The following is a 21,748-nucleotide window of genomic DNA, read 5'->3' on the forward strand; positions in this document are numbered from 1 at the left end:
GCCTGTTTAAAAGGCAAACCTTTCTGTAAACATATGTCAAAATCTTTAATAATCCCACACCAGAGATTACTGATAACTGGAAATGCCTTATGTAATTATTTCCATGTAGCTAACAGTACTGACATTTATCTGTGGCTTGTTGTTTCAGGACTATGAGTTAAAATTAGCTGATGAAAAATTTCAAGTGATACAGAGAACCCCCGGTAGTAGTGAAGTGCCCTTCAAAATCCGAAAATTGGGTAACTTCTACGTAGCTGACACCACAGAAGGAGTGGTCATAGTGTGGAATATGAAAAACAGTGTCTCCATCAAAATTACTCCTGCTTATAGGGTAGGCTGTGAATCTCAAAAACTATGAATCTTTCATTTTTCTAATATTGTTATTAAAAGTTGTGTTTCTGTGTAAAACTGAAGATATTTAAATGATTTGATACATTCATTCATCAAACAGATCCTGTTAACTCCTCACTTCATAGCCAATTTAAGAAATGGTTTTGCTGTAGGAACAGCAGTTGGTAACTATTGGAAGTTTGAAACACTCACATAAAAGCACAGCTAACATGTTTTGAAGAAGGAGAAATGCATTATTTACCACTGATCATTCTCTGTCTGATCTTGTGTTTTGCTGAGGAGCTAGATATTGTTGTTTTGCATGATCAGTGCACACATAACTGATTAAAGCGTTTACATGTAATAGTCACATGTAATAGTCAAACAACTGCACAAAAATGGAATGAATAGGCAGAATTCATCTAAGGATATGTCCATATAAGAAGATTGACTTATTTATTTATTTATTATTTTTATTATGTTTTTCTCCCCTGATGGGACTCAAAGTGGCATAAAACATGTAAAATCAAGACAACTGAAAACAAAAAATATGAACATGAACCCCAACAAATGAGTAATTGAACAATCTAAGACACAGAAACATTATGAACTCTTGTTACCCATGATGGCATAAAACTAGCATAGCAACATAAATTGAAAACATATCAGTTAAAACCCATATATATATATGTGTGTCCTTGTTCAGGTAACGTAGAGGTTAATGTTTCTTTCCTCCCTCCACAGTGACCAAAACTGCCCCCTCCCTCAATTTACTAATAAACTATCCAACATACCCTGCTTCCCAGTGAGTAGGTAGAATTGGAGAAGCATCTGGCTGTGTCCTCAGATGCAAGATAATGTTAGCAGATATACAGAGATACAGAATAATGTCTCCAGAGGCATCCATTCTGCTGTAGACCCTTCACATTTGTCTATGTATTTGTCACCAGATGCTTCTGCTGATTGTTGCAAATAACAAAATGGTCATGTGAAGCAACCTCAGGGTCTTTTTAGTAAGTTCAGAATAGAGTAAATGGCTTGTGTAGCATAGGTCTACATGTAGATATTTATCCTACGCTAGGAGGATGTTGAATTTCAGCCACATTTTTATTATAATCAATGTTAACAGATCGATGTCCAGCTTTAGGCAACTCTGCATCCCAATCTGTAAGCTGAAAAATGATGGACATCTGTAACTTACTTTCGCATAGACAAATAATGTATGTCTGATTAGCAGCCCCGGTGTGTGACTGTCATAGTTCCAAAGCTCAATCTCAACATCATTTATGGCAGGATGGGCAACTGTCAGAGATGTGGAGCAGGATTGGTCATCATTCGAAACTTAGAGAATTGTTTCTACCTTAAGAAATAAAATGTAACCCCCCCCCCCAAGAAAAAAAACTCATGTGCTCCCTACTCCATATGCCCTCTCACCACTTAAAAACATGGAATACATTTTTTGCACAAAAAAGGTAGATAAAATTCTTTCTCATTTTCATCAAGCCATCACTACCTTCTGCCAAAAGCGACAAAAATATTGGAAGTTAGGCAAGTAGTTGAGAAAGACAGAAGTATTAACAGAACTAGATGTGAAGCTCTTTTTTATGCCCTATGGGTAGATCAGAGATAGAAGTCTTCCCAACCAAAACTGTCAATTGGCTCCTGAGGCCTGCTCCCGGTGTGTCACATAGCTTCCAATCACATCGCTGTAAGAAAAACCAGGTTTCTTTTCTTTCCCAAGTTCATGCAGTTTCTTGACAATCAGAGACTTGGACTTGTTTACATGGGAAAGTTTACAATTTCAGTGCCAAAAATAACTAATGTTTTCTCCTGTATTTTTTTAACAAATGCACATCACTTAAAAAATCTCTTCCCCTTCTCATTTGTGTGCTTGTCTTTCTGCAGGGTCAGGTATGTGGCCTTTGTGGAAACTTTGATGGCAACGATGCCAATGATTTCACCACCAGGAGTCAGTCAGTAGTAACAGATGTTGTGGAGTTTGGTAACAGCTGGAAGGTGTCTCCCACTTGCCCAGGAACCCCACAGACCAAAGACCCTTGCACTGCAAACCCATATCGAATGTCTTGGTCCCAGAAGCAATGCAGTATCATTAACAGCCAAACGTTTGCTCCCTGCCATTCTCAGGTATGAACAAAGGTCTTTTTCAACAAATATATGGGACACTTTAAGAGCCCTAGTGCCACAATTTGATGTACCTACATGTAAAATGCTTGGGACATTTTAAAATGCTTTTACTACAAGCTTTGTGTGTACTTGTGGTGGTGTTGCATGTCTGGCACAACTGTCATGGTGGTACTAATTTAGATGTAGTTGTTCATGTTATGATAAGATGAAATGTCTGCACATGCTAGGGTAGCTGGTGAAGTGAAGCTTCTACTGACAACATTGCTGCTGGCTGCAGTGCTCAGGCCGACTGTTCAGGTTGTTTAAATCTCTTGAAAAACAACTGCACAAAAATGGGAAAATGCTAATTATTGTTCCTCCTGTTTCTCTGCATCGTATATGATGAAGCTCTGGTGGTGACTACAATCAATATATGAATGTTTCTTAAACTTAAGATAAATCCCTATTATCTTAAATGAAGGTTTAATAAGCATTTCTATGGCTAATGCAATATTAGACATAGTAAGCATTTTAAAAATATTGATCATAATTTCTCCTTCTTAGAATATGTAAATACAAATTGCCCTGGGTTTTTTTTTAAAATCACCCCAACCATGATGATGATGATAGATAGATAGATAGATAGATAGATAGATAGATAGATAGATAGATAGATAGATAGAGTGTTGTCTTTTTAGATAATGTTTTTTTTCAAAAAATATTCCAAATATTTTGGTGATGAATGTGTGTGTGTGTGTGTGTGTGTGTATTTGGATGGAGTAAAATTCTAATATCAAGACATCTCATAAATAATTGATATGAAGATTACCAATCAATTGCACAGCTTTTCAGAGAAAAATGTTCACTTTCCTTCCACCTGTCTTTAGTTTACATCTGTCTGACATTTCAAAACCATAATCTTTCTTCTTAATATAACAAAACACCCGTGCACATGCTACTATTATTGCAATGATCTGATAACAAAAGCATTAACTGTGTCACAGAGTGTCATTCCTTTCAAAAGTACATCATTGTTGACAATATAGACTGGAGCTGAACAAGGTGTTGATTCTATAACAAAGACAAAAAAATACAAGAAAAAAAGAAAAAGACAACAAATAGCACAAGAAATTCATTAATGACAATGCTCCTGATGTTTTGCCTACATCTATGGCAGGCATCCTCAGAGGAAAACACACAACAACCCTGTGATTCTGGCCATGAAAGCCTTTGACAATGACAATGCTGTTTATAGTTTTTTGTATAATAACTTACCTGCCTAAGCGTCGATGCCAAGCCTTTTTGTATTGCTATAAAAGTATTTAACAGTTAAAATGTTTAAGATCTTTGCATTTTTATTTTTAAAAGTCTCCTCCTTGAATTTGTCAGAGACAATAAGAGGAGGAAAGACAGAAATGCCTCCCAGTCCCTCTTCAATTATGATATGCTAAGACAGAGCAACATATTGAACTAGTTTTGTTACTTCCTTTCCAGGTTGAACCCACTAAATATTATGATGCTTGTGTATCCGATGCCTGTGCTTGTGACACAGGAGGAGACTGTGAATGTTTCTGTACTGCTGTAGCGGCCTATGCCCAAGCGTGCAGTGAGGCTGGTGCCTGTATTTCTTGGAGAACTCCAGACATATGCCGTGAGTACAGTTCATCCATTTTGAAGGAATACAATTAAAAGATGGATGGGTGGAAACAAAGAGCAGGAAAACTTTTTTTAATTGCAACTTGTTCACTTTTTTTAAAATGATAGTTTTATAACAAATTCCTGTGTCTCCAGTCAATCATGATGTTCAGTATGGAAGCTGGCAGATTTTGAGAGTCATGATCCCAAAATGAACTTTTCTTAGCTCTCATTCTGAGAGACATACTTGGTATAATTTTTCAAGCTTGTCTTGTTCATATAAGGATTGCTTTGAAGGCACCCTAGCGTGGAAACGAATTCTTACAATATGCTGAAAATAGGGGCAGTCCCCAACTTTAGAGGCTCAAGTAATTCCTGTGAATCTTTATGTTCTCAAAGTATTTGATTTATTCTTAGATGAGTGCCTGAATTCCTAAAAACCTAAAACTCAGTTGTACTAAATGGTGATATGTTTGTAATTGATTTGCTTTCATCCTCTTGGACAGCCAGCCTTCATCAAATCTAGCTTATTTACTGTAGTGAAAAAAAGAGTGGCCTATTTTGAGAGTAGACATCATGCAGCTCTCCAGAGGTTGTTGAATTACTGCTCCCGTCGTCTTTGGATAGGACTGCTTTACAATCCAATAACTTGCAGTATAGATATTAAGGCCTCAGGTAGAGAGCATGTTTATACAGTTTTGGTAGAGCATAATAAGATTCGGAAAGATGCAAATCAAATCCCTTGTTCTAAATTTTCAAAGGGCTGTGCTCGCTGATACTGCTCTTTCGGATCTTTACAGTGTCAAGTTAGTATTGGTGTGTAAATGCAATATATCTGCTTACCAAAAACCAGCATATGTATGGCAGTAGGCCACACCAGGTTCAACAGGGATTACTTCAAATCAATGGCTATAAGATTGCTACTGAATTAGATCATTACCTAATAAATAGGAAACATAGCATTAGTGCCTGCACTGAGGAATATTGAGATTACATAGGAGCTCAGGGAAAGAATAGTTATTAATTGGTAAAAATAATTCAGTTGCTTGAAACTCCCATTTTTATTTGCCTTCTCCAGCCATATTCTGCGATTACTACAATCCAAAGGGGGAATGCGAATGGCACTACCAACCCTGTGGTGCTGCTTGTCAGAAGACTTGCAGAAATCCAGAGGGAAAATGCATACATGAGTTACAAGGCTTGGAAGGTACCATGATTTTGAATTTCACCATGGATTTACCAAGGATACTGTGGGAACTATAAACTGCACTACTGTCTAATCATTGTTAAACACCAGGGTGGACAGCTTTCAATGCATCTGAGGACCAGATTTATTGATTAGAATAATTATCAAATTATTCAAACATGGTTGTTTTGACATGGGAATCAGCGCTCTTCAAAACAGACACCTTTTATTTGGCTTTTATGAAATATTTGATCTATTCACATTACTCTGCAAATAAGATTTTTATTAAGATTTCTTCTTGGAAGTTTTGTATGAAGGGTTTCATTTTACTGTGAGAATTAGGTGTGTTTCAAACATAACAGAAAATAAAATGATAGCTCAAATTCTCTACATTTTTTCTTCATGTAACAATTCAACATTCCCAGTATATGTTTTCAGATGAGCAAAAAAGGGATGCTTCAGTCATCAAGTTGTCATAGAGTTTTGAAGAAATGCTTGCTAGACTAGATCATATAATCCAGTTCAATGCAGTTAAACTGCATTCTGAAACTGCATTATATGGTATTGTAGATGGGGCTCCAGCCATAGAAAAAGGACACTGCAGCTTTAACTTTTGTAGACTCCATTTATTTAATCTACTTCCTCAGATTCAGATCAAATAAGCAAAGTAAGGGTTTTCTGCATGAATTTAAAAACTTGGACTCACGGCAAATCCTGCACTGAGTGTATATTTGGCACATTGCAACTTCCATTGAACATCCCAAGTTTGCTGCCTTTATCCTGACTTTAGGCAAAGTCGGAGAATACTCTAGCATTTGCAGGAAACTCTTGAGTATTCTTGGGCTTGACAGACTGAAGCCCTGTCTGTCAAGTCCTGTGTTTAGAGTGTGGGTTCTGAACACATATGGGGACCCTTAGCTCAATGTTGAGATCGCAGAAAAATTGGCAACAGTAAAAGGTTTCTGAATGCCACCCATTTACAAAAATCTGTTAGCAACTCCATGCAGTGTTTACGGTGGACTCTGCAGAAAATGCTTCAGCTGTACTCCACAATACCGAAAATCAGCCTGTTCAGCAAACCTTGCAAATGCTGATTTATTATCAGTAAATGTTTGATTGTTATACCTATTTTACATACCTATATACCTGGGGTCACATACAAATATTTCAGGCAGAAAGGCATCACAACGATTGGAAAAAGTATAAGAAGATATGTTGTGCAAATGTCAGACAATAAACAGATAGCTTGTTTACAAGTTGTTTTGAACTGGCCACTGGTAAGGATTGGGGGAACTGAAGGCATCTGAAAGATCAAATGTTGAGAAATATCAGCACAGACATTTGGTTGACTTCATGAAGACTTTCATCAATCTGCTGCTATACCATAAACTGATCTCAGAACTCTAAAGTGCATTTTGACCATAACTTCACTTTGGTAATTCTGCCACAATTAAAGTCTTCCTCCTGTTCCTAATAATATAGTTTACAGTTTTTCCTCATTTTAATAATCTGAGCTTCAACCTTCTACCACACAAACTTCTTCCCTATTGCAATAAATAGGAGATTGTTACAGTGTACTATACTCAGGCAAAATCATGTGTAAGTTGCTTCCTTAATTTTGGAAAAACCCAAAGTATGTAGTGATAAAATTGGCTTAGCAATGTAATGTAACATTTTATGCTGATACAAACTAACATTATATATAATCATGTTAATTTGTATAATCATAAAAAATGCATCTTTGAGACTAATTGAGAAGAAGAGGTTAATATAGTAAACTCTCAGTTAACCAAGAGTCAAGCAACCAGAACTCTCAAGAAACTGGCAAAAAAATCAAAGGAATAATACTTTAAATTTAAATTAAATCCATTTTAGCAGAAATGTAAATTTAGACTTAATGCACCATGCTGCAAGTAAGCAAACACTTATGTTAGTGAAGTTTATTAAGTTAAATAGGTTACTGACTGACATTTGACTAAAACTGCACACTGCATTCATACAGCTGTCATTTATAATACAGTAACACTATGGTATGTTATGTTTGTCTTTGTCTCAATTTCCTGTATTTCAACATTAAATGGTGGCCACCCCATTCTGACATCAACAGATGGGGCTGTGGCATGATCTACACTTCCATATATGCAGTTTGAAACAGCACATATGCAGTCTGACATTGCATTGGTCAGTTTAAAATTGAACTGCATATAGAGCCCTGCTATAAACACTCAGGAGCCTCCAGTGGCTCAGTGTGTTAAAGCGCTGAGCTGCTGAACTTGCAGACCAAAAGGTCCCAGGTTCAAACCCGGGGAGCGGAGTGAACGCCCGCTGTTAGCTCCAGCTTCTGCCAACCTAGCAGTTTGAAAACATGCAAATGTGAGTAGATCAATAGGTACCGCTCCAGCGGGAAGGTAACAACATTCCATGCAGTCATGCCATCCACATGACCTTGGAGGTGTCTACGGACAACACCAGCTCTTCGGCTTAGAAATGGAGATGAGCACCAACCCCCAGAATCAGACACAACTGGACTTAACGTCAGGGGAAACCTTTACCTTTATAAACACTCAAATATGATTACTTACATAGATTATCTTTCTTATTTCAGGCTGCTATCCAAAGTGTCCAAAGGATAAACCTTATTTTGATGAAGATGAAATGAAATGTGTCCCTCGGGATCAGTGTGGCTGCTTTGATGATAAAGGAAACCATTATAAGCCAGGAGAACAAATTCCTTCAGAAAAGAATTGCGAATCATGGTAAAGCTTGCCTTAAGATGCTTGTTGATGTTTATTGGTTTAGTTGCTTCCAACTCTTTGTGACCTCATGGACCAGCCCACGCCAGAGCTCCCTGTTGGCCATAGTCACGCCCAGCTCCTTCAAGGTCAAGTCAGTCACTTCAAGGATACCATCCATCCATCTTGCCTTTCTTGTCCTTAAGATGCTAGGAATGTAAATGTAAAGATGCAACAGCACATAACATAATAATGGATTTTTTTTCCATAACGTGATGAAAGTAATTAAATAGCATGGGCCAAAATCCTACATCAGACATGTAATTATTGTGGCTATACTCTAATTCAAATTGATCAAATCCACAACATTTAACTTAAAATTCAGGCAGGCCAAAGGACAGAGTTTGTCAGGACTGGCAATGCAATGGGGAGAAGCAGGAAACTTTAATATGATTCATTCTAAAACAAACAGGATGTTTGTTTTTGTTTTAGTTATATATACCGGCACTGCTATAAGCAAAATGGTAAATGTGGAAATGCCTCTTGTAAGATGGTATTGGCATCTGTCATTTTCATTAAAAAATATTCTACTAAATTAATTAAAGTTTTATTTTTCCCATTGCATCAATTACAAATATTTAATTAGATCAAAATGTTTTCAAAATATCTCTAACAACTATCTGAAATTATAGATTAATATGCACGTATCAAAGGGACAAGATCATCTGCTTATTTTTATGTAATAGAAGAAATATGAAAGCAGAACCCATTGAAATTGTTTTACATACATCAAAATTCTAATAGAAAAGTTGGAAAATGACTACAAATAATAAAGGTGACTTTAACCTGATTAGTGGCAGCTGGTGGTGTTTTATATAATTGGAGTGAGGAATGCATTCTGCATTTTAGTCCAAACTTTAAAAGAGCTATCCAAGAGCTGAAACTCTTTGGAGAACAGAGTTCAGCACCTGAAGTAGATATTCTATAATTCTGATTATAAAATCAGAGAGAATTCAATGCATTACTGACATGGAAACTACCAGCTGTCATTGATCAACACTGAAGTCTACTTTCTTTTGGAGATTTTTAGATCGATGGGATTTTTCTCTAAACCATGGGTTGAGATGAACTGCTTGCACATTTCTGCATTGGCATATATAGGGTTGAAATAAGGATTTTGCCTTCTGTGCTTTGTAAGAAATGTTAGTCACGTTCATACCAGTGCTCTTTTGTTTCTTGCAGCCAGTGCTCAATGGGAAGCCAGGCAATATGTGCACACGATGAAAATGGTAAGTTGACAATACAGATTTTTTTTCCAAAAAAAATAAGAAGTGTAATTTCTTGAAGCATTTTTTGTTACATTTTAAGATAATGTGGTTCAAATAATCTTTTGAATGACAGCTTGCTACTGCCTCTATGATGGGAAGAAACACATGCCTGGTGATATCATCTACAAGACAACAGATGGCATTGGAGGATGCATCATTGCAACTTGTTCTCATAATGGAACAATAGAGAGGGACATTTTCCAGTGTGAAACAACTACAACCGTTGCCACTCCCACCACTGTGTTTGTATTTACTAGCACCTCACAACCAACTACTACTACAGGTAAAAGCTCTAATGACTCTTTTTTTATTAAACGATATCAATCTTCAAATAAAGACTGTGAGATTTAGTGTAGTACAGCAGAATATTTTTTAAAAAAAGATAATGCATGTCCAATACAACCTCGTGTCTGTCTGTTATGAAAGCAGACAAAAATGAGAGCCTAAATCCTATTGATTAGTCCTTACTAGAGTACATATGGTGAATCAATAGGAAAGCAATTGATCAACAGCCAAATAAATCCCACTGATTTGTTAGTTCTACTGTAATTGGAATTCAAAATAGAATTGAAGACCAGAACTTCAAAACAGAAGTATTATAAATAAAGTATAACATAATTAATATAACACAATATTATATTCTATACAATGGCTCCTTGGTATCTACCTGGTTTGGTTCCAAGACTTCTTATGGGTGGCAAAACCCATGAATGCTGAAGTTCCATATTAAAATGGTGTCCCTTGCATAAAATGGCAAAATAAAGATTTTGAGAATATATGCATGTATACATATATGTTCAAGATGTAGATAATTGAATCCCTGGATGCAGTTTCCATGGATATAATAATAGTATAATACTGTATAACCTAGCATATTCTAATCTAATTTAAACTAATTAGCAGGCATACCTAAAGTGGGAAACTTACTACAGTAGAGTCTCGCTTACCCAACCTTTGCTCATCAAACGTATTGCATTATCCAACGCAGTCAGCCTTTTAGTAGTCCATATTTTTGTAGTCAATATTTTCAATACATTGCAATGTTTTGGTGCTAAATTTGTAAATATAGTAATTACGACATAACGTTACCATGTATTGAACTGTTTTTTCTATCCATTTGTTGTAAAACATGATGTTTTGGATAAGCGAAAATTTTGGATAATAAGGAGGGATTAGGGAAAAACAATTAAATGTAATTTGATATTTAATTGTCTTTTTCTTAATCCCTCCTTATTATCCAACATTTTCACTTATCCAACATTCTGTCGGCTAGTTTATGTTGGATAAACGAGACTCTATTGTATTTAGCTACAACATAGATATATCCAAAGAGTTCAAGTGCAGATAAAAAGAAGGCTAATTCTGGGCACACTTATAACTAGAGATACTAACCCCTGAAGACTTACTGAAACATTTCCAGCAAAGAAAAACTATATTCAATACATACTATTGGGCTGGTGTTAAATGAGGTGTTTATGTGTGCCTCTTTTTCTGTAGAATTGATAATGATAACATAGGGGCAGAACCATCATAAACAACCAATTAAAAATCTCATAGAACTGCACCAAAACAATAGTATAGAATTTCTTAGGATAGCAGGTTCCTTTTATACTACAGACCTTTCTTGTATGTAATTTCTGGCTATCCTTCACCATCTTTTTTATTCATTCTGGTATCCGGAATTTAATATATGCCTACAAAATGTATGTCTACCTTTTTATATTTAAAAAAATGGCATCTGGTCTATGTCTTGTCTTTGGCCCCTTCTACACTGACATATAATCCAGTTTCTGAATGCAGATTAACTACATTGAACTGGATTATATGGCAGTATAATCAGAACACTGAAATACTCGGATGTGATCTTCAAATATAACATTTTGTCCTCAGCTCTTTCAAGTGAATGCTATTGTTTTACTTGTACATTCTTATAGTAAAAAAAGACATTTCCCAAACTGTCCCTTGCATCCTGAAAATCAAATAATAAGTTTCAGAGAAGTCTAACTGATTTTTTGATGTTGTCATTTCAAACCCGAAAATGACTCTCTGGAAATGAGTATGTGTCACTAGCTGATTACTTTTCCCTAATCAGCTTTGGTGAAGCTGCTAATTCCTGCTATATTCAGTCAAGAAGGTATTCTTCTTAGAACTAGTATCTAGTTTAAATAAACTAGCACCTAGAAACACCAATATAAACACTAATATATCCTTTTAATCATCTTCCACAGCACCTACAACGACCCTTTGTGTTCAGGAAAATTGCCATTGGTCACAGTGGTATGATGTGAGCCAGCCTGGTTCTGGAGAAGATGATGGTGATTTTGAGAGTTTTGATCATCTGAGAGCTCACGGTTATGAAATCTGTAAAGCTCCAAAGAAAGTTGAATGTCGGGCTGAGAAATTCCCCAATACTCCAATAAGTGAACTGGACCAAAAAGTTGAATGCAATACTGAAGTGGGACTAATCTGCTATAACAAAGACCAGAATACAACGGAATGCCATAATTATCAAATCAGAATCCAGTGTTGTAGCTTTGTACCATGTGGTTACACTACTGCCTCCACATCTAAGACTACTACAGTCTCCACAGCTCCTACAGTAACAACCATGCTGTCTACTGCAAAAAGTACATCCACAACTTCTATTTCTACTACAGAAAGTACAACCACAACTACTGCTCCCACAACATCGACAACTGCAGAAACTACAACAGTAACAATCACTCCCTCTACTACAAAAAGTACAACTACTATCCTCACAAAATCAGCTTCAACTCCAGAACCTACAACAGTAACAACCACACCCTCTACTACAGAAAGTACAACCACAACTACTGCTCCCACAACATCAACAGCAACTCCAGAAACTACAACTGTAACAACCACTCCCTCTACTACAGAAAGTACAACCACAACTACTGCTCCCACAACATCAACAGCAACTCCAGAAACTACAACTGTAACGACCACGCCCTCTACTACAGAAAGTACAACCACAACTACTGCTCCCACAACATCAACAGCCACTCCAGAAACTACAACTGTAACGACCACGCCCTCTACTACAGAAAGTACAACCACAACTACTGCTCCCACAACATCAACTTCAACTCCAGAAACTACAACTGTAACGACCACGCCCTCTACTACAGAAAGTACAACCACAACTACTGCTCCCACAACATCAACAACAACTCCAGAAACTACAACAGTAACAACCACTCCCTCTACTACAAAAAGTACGACTACTATCCTCACAAAATCAGCTTCAACTCCAGAACCTACAACAGTAACAACCACTCCCTCTACTACAGAAAGTGTAACCACAACTGCTATTCCCACAACTCCCAGTGCAACTCCAGAAACTACAATAGTAACAACCACGTCTGAACAAACTACTGTTATAACTACAAAACCTTCTCCAACTACTACACCTACACCAATAACAGTTGCAACAAAGACTATTCCAGCAACAACAACAACACATCCAGAAACTACAGCTGCATCAACTTTGACCTCAACAAGTGAAATATGCACTCAAGAATTCTGTGAATGGTCCCAGTGGTATGACATAAGTTACCCAGGTTCAGCACCTGATGATGGAGATTTTGACACTTTTAAGAATATAAGAGCCAAAGGATATGATGTTTGTAAAGCTCCAAAGAATGTTGAATGCAGAGCAGAACGATTTCCCAATACTCCTCTTCAAGAATTAGAACAAAAGGTTACTTGCAGTAAAACAGAGGGACTCATATGTTATAACAAAGATCAACATCCACCAATTTGCTACAACTATGAAATGCGAATTGAATGCTGCAAAAAAGTAATTGTACCATGCCCAACTAGCTTACCATTAACAACTACACAACCACCAACTTCAACATCAAAATATACAACAACAGCCAAAACCACGAGGAAAACAACTACAACAGCAGAGACTACAACAGTTGAACCTATTGTTACACAGATTCGAACAACTAGACAGCCATCTACAGCACAACAAAGGGAAAGAACAACTACAGTTCCCAAAACAACAGCCACCACAAAGTCAACACCACCAACTACCACTCCAGTTCTAACTACAACAACAAAAGTAACTTCAGCAACAACCAAGCCGGAAACAACAACGAAACAAGAAATTGTTACAACCACCATTACTACCACAAAAGAAACCATAGGAACTACAACTACTACTACTAGACCCTCCACCCATAAATCTACCAGAGAGCATACAACAACTTTACCTATTACTACAACCTTGCCAACAACAAGTACAGTCAAAATGACAATGACATCCCCAAAAACACCTTGCTTGCCCATGAAATGCCAGTGGTCCCAGTGGTTTGATGTTAACTATCCGACTATTGGACCTAAAGGAGGAGATATAGAAACATATAACAACATCCGGGCCGCAGGAGGAAAAATATGTGACAAACCAGTGAATATTCAGTGTAGGGCTGAAGACCAACCTGAGGTACCGATTGCAGAACTGGGCCAAGTTGTTGACTGTGATGTCAACAAAGGGCTGGTGTGCATGAATGAAGAACAAACTGGGAAACATAAACAGTGCAACAACTATGAAATGCGTGTGTTATGCTGTGAAGAAAACCCAGAGTGTCCACCCACACCCATACCAAGCACTACCACTAGCCATCCAGTTCCTACAACCACCACAAAAGTTGTTACAACAACCTCCAGGCCAGTGACAACAACCACACTTGAAACTACCACGACTGCTGCTACCACTACTACAACTCCTACAACCACCACTTCTAGGACCAAAGTAACCACAGCGGCAACAACAACTAGAGCCTCCACCCCTAAATCGACCAGAGAGCATACAACCACTTTGCCTACCACAACATCTTTGCCAACAACAAGTACAATCCAAGTGACAACAACATCTCCAAAAACACCTTGCTCGCCCATGAAATGCCAGTGGTCCCAGTGGTTTGATACTCACTATCCCACTTCTGAACCTCAAGGAGGAGATATAGAAACATATAACAACATCCGGGCCGCAGGAGGAAAAATCTGTGAGAAGCCATCAAATATTCAGTGTAGGGCTGAAAGCCTCCCGGAGGTACCGATATCAGAACTGGGCCAAGTTGTTGAGTGTGATGTCAACAAAGGGCTGGTATGCGAGAACAACAAGCAAAGTGGGAAAAATCAAGAATGCCACAACTATGAAATGCGCGTGTTATGCTGTGAAGAAAACCCAGAGTGTCCACCCACGCCCATACCAAGCACTACTACTAGCCATCCAGTTCCTACAACCACCACAAAAGTTGTTACAACAACCACACTTGAAACTACCACGACTGCTGCTACCACCACTACAACTCCTACAACCACCACTTCTAGTACCAAAGTAACCACAGCGGCAACAACAACTAGAGCCTCTACCCCTAAATCGACCAGAGAGCATACAACCACTTTGCCTACCACCACATCTTTGCCAACAACAAGTACAATCCAAGTGACAACAACATCTCCAAAAACACCTTGCTCACCCATGAAATGCCAGTGGTCCCAGTGGTTTGATACTCACTATCCCACTTCTGAACCTCAAGGAGGAGATATAGAAACATATAACAACATCCGGGCCGCAGGAGGAAAAATCTGTGAGAAGCCATCAAATATTCAGTGTAGGGCTGAAAGCCTCCCTGAGGTACCGATATCAGAACTGGGCCAAGTTGTTGAGTGTGATGTCAACAAAGGGCTGGTATGCGAGAACAACAAGCAAAGTGGGAAAAATCAACAGTGCAACAACTATGAAATGCGCGTGTTATGCTGTGAAGAAAACCCAGAGTGTCCACCCACGCCCATACCAAGCACTACCACTAGCCATCCAGTTCCTACAACCACCACAAAAGTTGTTACAACAACCACCAGGCCAGTGACAACAACCACAATAGAAACTACCACGACTGCTGCTACCACCACAACTCCTACAACCACCACTTCTAGTACCAAAGTAACCACAGCGGCAACAACAACTAGAGCCTCTACCCCTAAATCGACCAGAGAGCATACAACCGCTTTGCCTACCACCACATCTTTGCCAACAACAAGTACAATCCAAGTGACAACGACATCTCCAAAAACACCTTGCTCACCCATGAAATGCCAGTGGTCCCAGTGGTTTGATACTCACTATCCCACTTCTGAACCTCAAGGAGGAGATATAGAAACATATAACAACATCCGGGCCGCAGGAGGAAAAATCTGTGAGAAGCCATCAAATATTCAGTGTAGGGCTGAAAGCCTCCCTGAGGTACCGATATCAGAACTGGGTCAAGTTGTTGAGTGTGATGTCAACAAAGGGCTGGTATGCGAGAACAACAAGCAAAGTGGGAAAAATCAACAGTGCAACAACTATGAAATGCGCGTGTTATGCTGTGAAGAAAACCCAGAGTGTCCACCCACGCCCATACCAAGCACTACCACTAGCCATCCAGTTCCTACAACCACCACAAAAGTTGTTACAACAACCACACTTGAAACTACCACGACTGCTGCTACCACCACTACAACTCCTACAACCACCACTTCTAGTACCAAAGTAACCACAGCGGCAACAACAACTAGAGCCTCTACCCCTAAATCGACCAGAGAGCATACAACCACTTTGCCTACCACCACATCTTTGCCAACAACAAGTACAATCCAAGTGACAACAACATCTCCAAAAACACCTTGCTCACCCATGAAATGCCAGTGGTCCCAGTGGTTTGATACTCACTATCCCACTTCTGAACCTCAAGGAGGAGATATAGAAACATATAACAACATCCGGGCCGCAGGAGGAAAAATCTGTGAGAAGCCATCAAATATTCAGTGTAGGGCTGAAAGCCTCCCTGAGGTACCGATATCAGAACTGGGCCAAGTTGTTGAGTGTGATGTCAACAAAGGGCTGGTATGCGAGAACAACAAGCAAAGTGGGAAAAATCAACAGTGCAACAACTATGAAATGCGCGTGTTATGCTGTGAAGAAAACCCAGAGTGTCCACCCACGCCCATACCAAGCACTACCACTAGCCATCCAGTTCCTACAACCACCACAAAAGTTGTTACAACAACCACACTTGAAACTACCACGACTGCTGCTACCACCACTACAACTCCTACAACCACCACTTCTAGTACCAAAGTAACCACAGCGGCAACAACAACTAGAGCCTCTACCCCTAAATCGACCAGAGAGCATACAACCACTTTGCCTACCACCACATCTTTGCCAACAACAAGTACAATCCAAGTGACAACGACATCTCCAAAAACACCTTGCTCACCCATGAAATGCCAGTGGTCCCAGTGGTTTGATACTCACTATCCCACTTCTGAACCTCAAGGAGGAGATATAGAAACATATAACAACATCCGGGCCGCAGGAGGAAAAATATGTGACAAACCAGTGAATATTCAGTGTAGGGCTGAAGACCAACCTGAGGTACCGATTGCAGAACTGGGCCAAGTTGTTGACTGTGATGTCAACAAAGGGCTGGTGTGCATGAATGAAGAACAAACTGGGAAACATAAACAGTGCAACAACTATGAAATGCGTGTGTTATGCTGTGAAGAAAACCCAGAGTGTCCACCCACACCCATACCAAGCACTACCACTAGCCATCCAGTTCCTACAACCACCACAAAAGTTGTTACAACAACCTCCAGGCCAGTGACAACAACCACACTTGAAACTACCACGACTGCTGCTACCACTACTACAACTCCTACAACCACCACTTCTAGGACCAAAGTAACCACAGCGGCAACAACAACTAGAGCCTCCACCCCTAAATCGACCAGAGAGCATACAACCACTTTGCCTACCACAACATCTTTGCCAACAACAAGTACAATCCAAGTGACAACGACATCTCCAAAAACACCTTGCTCACCCATGAAATGCCAGTGGTCCCAGTGGTTTGATACTCACTATCCCACTTCTGAACCTCAAGGAGGAGATATAGAAACATATAACAACATCCGGGCCGCAGGAGGAAAAATCTGTGAGAAGCCATCAAATATTCAGTGTAGGGCTGAAAGCCTCCCTGAGGTACCGATATCAGAACTGGGTCAAGTTGTTGAGTGTGATGTCAACAAAGGGCTGGTATGCGAGAACAACAAGCAAAGTGGGAAAAATCAACAGTGCAACAACTATGAAATGCGCGTGTTATGCTGTGAAGAAAACCCAGAGTGTCCACCCACGCCCATACCAAGCACTACCACTAGCCATCCAGTTCCTACAACCACCACAAAAGTTGTTACAACAACCACACTTGAAACTACCACGACTGCTGCTACCACCACTACAACTCCTACAACCACCACTTCTAGTACCAAAGTAACCACAGCGGCAACAACAACTAGAGCCTCTACCCCTAAATCGACCAGAGAGCATACAACCACTTTGCCTACCACCACATCTTTGCCAACAACAAGTACAATCCAAGTGACAACAACATCTCCAAAAACACCTTGCTCACCCATGAAATGCCAGTGGTCCCAGTGGTTTGATACTCACTATCCCACTTCTGAACCTCAAGGAGGAGATATAGAAACATATAACAACATCCGGGCCGCAGGAGGAAAAATCTGTGAGAAGCCATCAAATATTCAGTGTAGGGCTGAAAGCCTCCCTGAGGTACCGATATCAGAACTGGGCCAAGTTGTTGAGTGTGATGTCAACAAAGGGCTGGTATGCGAGAACAACAAGCAAAGTGGGAAAAATCAACAGTGCAACAACTATGAAATGCGCGTGTTATGCTGTGAAGAAAACCCAGAGTGTCCACCCACGCCCAAACCAAGCACTACCACGAGCAAACCAGTTCCTACAACCACCACAACAGTCGCTCCAACAACAACAACCAGGCCAGTGACAACAACCACACTTGAAATTACCACTGCTGCTACTACCACCACAACTGCTAGTACCATAGTAACCGCAGCAGCAACAACTAGACCCTCCACTCCTAAATCTACCATGGAGCATACAACCACTTTGCCTACCACCACATCCTTGCCAACAACTAGCACCACTACCATAACTACCACCATAAAACCAACCTCTCCTATTCAAACCACAACTGCAGAACTTAGTACTACTTCCATAATTACAGAAGTACCAACACCAACCTCCTCAGCCAGTAGTACAACTCAATGTTTCTGTAAGATTGGAGAAAAAACGTATCGTCCTGGTGTGTATTTTCTTTTATTTTCATTATTATTATTATTATTATTATTATTATTATTATTATTATTATTATTATTATTATTATTTGTAACCTGCTCTGTCTTGCTTTATAAAGAATATTGAATTTATATTACTTAAATTTGTTTACAATTTGGTAACATTCCATTATTTTATACTCATTTTAGAGCAATTTACATGTTTTTTGTCTTGTTATTAAATACATAAGGTGATGGATGTCAATCTGCTTTGCATCAAATATTACACTGTAACAAGATTGAAGCACTTGATCATTGGGGACTATTTTCTTTTTAGGTGAGACTATTTACAATAGAACAGACAGTGATGGCTGTTCTTTTTATGCTGTTTGTGACTTAAAATGTTCTGTTGAGAGGTCTAAAGGACCATGCCCAGCGACATCACCCAGGCCAACTCCAACTGTTGTGATCACAACTCCCACTACCACTCCAGTTAGCACAACACAGCCAATTGGCTGTCCTGATGCCATTCCGCCCAGGGAGGTAAGAACTGCTTCTTACTTAATTTTGAAATTACACTTTTAAAACTGGATTTAGCCATACAGGCTAGGCTGTGATGATGTAATCATTTGTATGTGCACACTTTTTCAGTTTTTATCCTCCTAATGTGATGCAGTGTAGATAATGGTGGTACAATGAACTTTAATAGATCGGTGTGGGAGAACTGGATATGTCCCCCACACCATTATGAATAACCAGTCCTAAACTTGAATTCTGAAATCCAAACCCCAACATTTTCCAGATGAGAAAATTGCACCTTTGTTTTCTGTTCATGAATGGTCCATAAACTTTGTTTCATAAAGAAAATTATATTAAAATATTATCTATAAAATTGCCTTCATAGATAGAAATGTATACGCTGAATACATGAAATAGAAATGAATTTCATGTTTATACTTGGGTGTCATTTCCAAGATACTTCATTATGTACCTATATGCAAATACAAATATTCCAAAATCTGAAAAAATCAAAAACACTTCTAGTCCCAAGCATTTCAGATAAGGGACACATAAGCTATAATTATAAATGAAATTATTTTAATCAGGTTGCTTACACAGTAAGCAGTACAAGTATTGTAAATGATATTTTATGCCTCTTCCAAAGTTGGAACATGAAAGATGCTTATGTTGAGACTGCAGTGGTCAAATGTCTGAAGGTACTTGGATAATGGAACTCACATGAAATGTGTACCAGATGGATTTTACATGTAGTGCAAAAGGCAGAGATAGTTTCAGGTCATATAGCAAAGAAAAGTAAATTGATATTAAATTGTACTAATCTCCTGAAATTTCTTTTCTTTAACAAAATAGAAGCTTCCCCAAATCTTTATACTGTTTATTAATATATTCTTCCAATATTCACAAAATGGTATGTGCAAGATAGCTGTCATGTATTACGAGGGTTGAATGAAAAGTAATGCCTCCATCTTCATAACTCCTCAACAGATGGCAGTACTGGTATGTGGCAGGTACTAGCTTGTTCAGTAGACTCTCCTCCACAGTTCCATTTGGCAGGAAGGCTTAGAATTGAACGGTTGTGTTGTTAAAGTGCGAAGTATGGAACCCTGCACAGACGGTCGGTCAATGCAACTTAAGCAACATGCAGTCATTGAATTCTTGACAGCAGAAGGTGTCACCCCAAAGGAGAAAGGCGTCACCTTCATTCTCGTAATGGGAGACGAGTTCCTGGCAAATTTCAAGTCTGTGCACTTTCATTTCAAGCATCAGCATCCTGGCTACTCATCATGCACAGATCTTCCAATAGCCAAGCAAAGCAATAATGTGACCCACACATTCTTGTGAAATACCGATTATGCTTGAAATTTCTCTCTGAGTGATATGACGATCATCCTGAATCAATCTGTCAACCTTTTGCTTGTGAAACTCAGTGGTGGCTGTCACAGGACATCCAACTCTTCGTTTGTCACTCAAGTCAGATGTTCCCACCTCAACATCTTTAAACTTACTCGCCCACGACGCACAGTACTCACATCGACACAATCACCATAAACAGCTTGCATTCTCTGATGAATCTCCTTTGGGGTGACACCTTCTGCTGTCAAGAATTCAATGACTGCACATTGCTTAAGTCACATTGATTGACCATCTGCACAGGGTTCCATAATATCAATGATATTAGGATTTGTTATTACTGGACTGGTGACTGTTGGATAAAAAGGATTTATTCAAGATCCGATTGACCAAAATGTTGAGAAAAGCATACGGAAAACATAAGAGATACAAACCATACCTTGGTACACATATTTTTGTGTAATTAAGAAAGACCAGAAGCAGTATTAAGGAGAATACATTATAGATAATCTGTAACACTTTTTATTATTCATATTAAATAGGTGACATTCCAATAGGATTTAACATCTGATACTATCTGAAAAAGAAATGCAAAAAAAAAACCCACATTCTAAAGCATTACACGTTGAATTTTGAATGAATGTTCAGATTTCATTAAGTCTTTTTCAGTACAATTCAAATGTCAGGGAACTCAGAATATTTGAAAATATTTGACTCAATATACCTCTGTATATCTAATGGAAAATAGCATCAGGAGTGAGTTGAGAAGTACACCTTGCATGCCACAGTTGGGTTGTTTTTAACTGCTAGGGTGAAAGGTTTCATGTTTACTTTTACTTTTGATTGGGCAGCTCTGCAGAATAGAAAAGAAAAATAGATGCCAGGAAATGCTCGATGGCAGGTGTAGTTTATAAAATGCACACAACAAATGAACTGAAACCAAAAACTCAAGTGCTTCTTACTAGGAAGAATAAATATGCAGCTCCTGCTTCCTTTTGATCATGACACATATTTATTATATTTCAATACAAATAAAAATGTGTTTAAGCCCTAAGCAGACCAAACTGTATGTTGCAATAGTAACACTTCTTTCTTTGCTTAGGTTGGTGAGACATGGACATCAAACTGCACAAGATATACTTGTGAAGGAAACAACAAAATCGCAGTGAGCCATGTCAAATGTCCAAAGGTACAGGATATTGTGTGCGAAAATGGATATCCCCCTGTAAAAGTCTTCCAAGATGATGGCTGTTGTTACCACTATGAATGTGAATGTAAGTGGATGTTACTATGAAATTACAATGGAAAATGCCATGTCCTTTTTTGGATTTTCATAATGCAGAAGTGTTGCTGTTTGATTCCTTATG

The 21,748-nt window shown here is 38.7% G+C and overlaps 1 protein-coding gene across 2 annotated transcripts in view; it reads left to right on the plus strand.

Moving 5' to 3' along the window:
• The window catches only part of LOC100563122 (mucin-5AC), a 79,058-nt gene that overhangs the window by 28,803 nt on the left and 28,507 nt on the right, over positions 1–21,748 (plus strand). For both annotated transcript variants that reach the window (XM_062967607.1, XM_062967608.1), the window contains exons 24-33: positions 149–331; positions 2,236–2,475; positions 3,949–4,105; positions 5,168–5,296; positions 7,881–8,031; positions 9,250–9,296; positions 9,409–9,618; positions 11,564–18,538; positions 18,847–19,052; positions 21,484–21,655. In XM_062967607.1, coding sequence (XP_062823677.1) covers positions 149–331; positions 2,236–2,475; positions 3,949–4,105; positions 5,168–5,296; positions 7,881–8,031; positions 9,250–9,296; positions 9,409–9,618; positions 11,564–18,538; positions 18,847–19,052; positions 21,484–21,655 — 8,470 coding nt within the window. The remainder of the gene's footprint in view (positions 1–148; positions 332–2,235; positions 2,476–3,948; positions 4,106–5,167; positions 5,297–7,880; positions 8,032–9,249; positions 9,297–9,408; positions 9,619–11,563; positions 18,539–18,846; positions 19,053–21,483; positions 21,656–21,748) is intronic.

The sequence above is a fragment of the Anolis carolinensis genome, chromosome 1, assembly GCF_035594765.1.
Source record: "Anolis carolinensis isolate JA03-04 chromosome 1, rAnoCar3.1.pri, whole genome shotgun sequence".
Classification (NCBI taxonomy): Eukaryota; Metazoa; Chordata; class Lepidosauria; order Squamata; family Dactyloidae; genus Anolis; species Anolis carolinensis.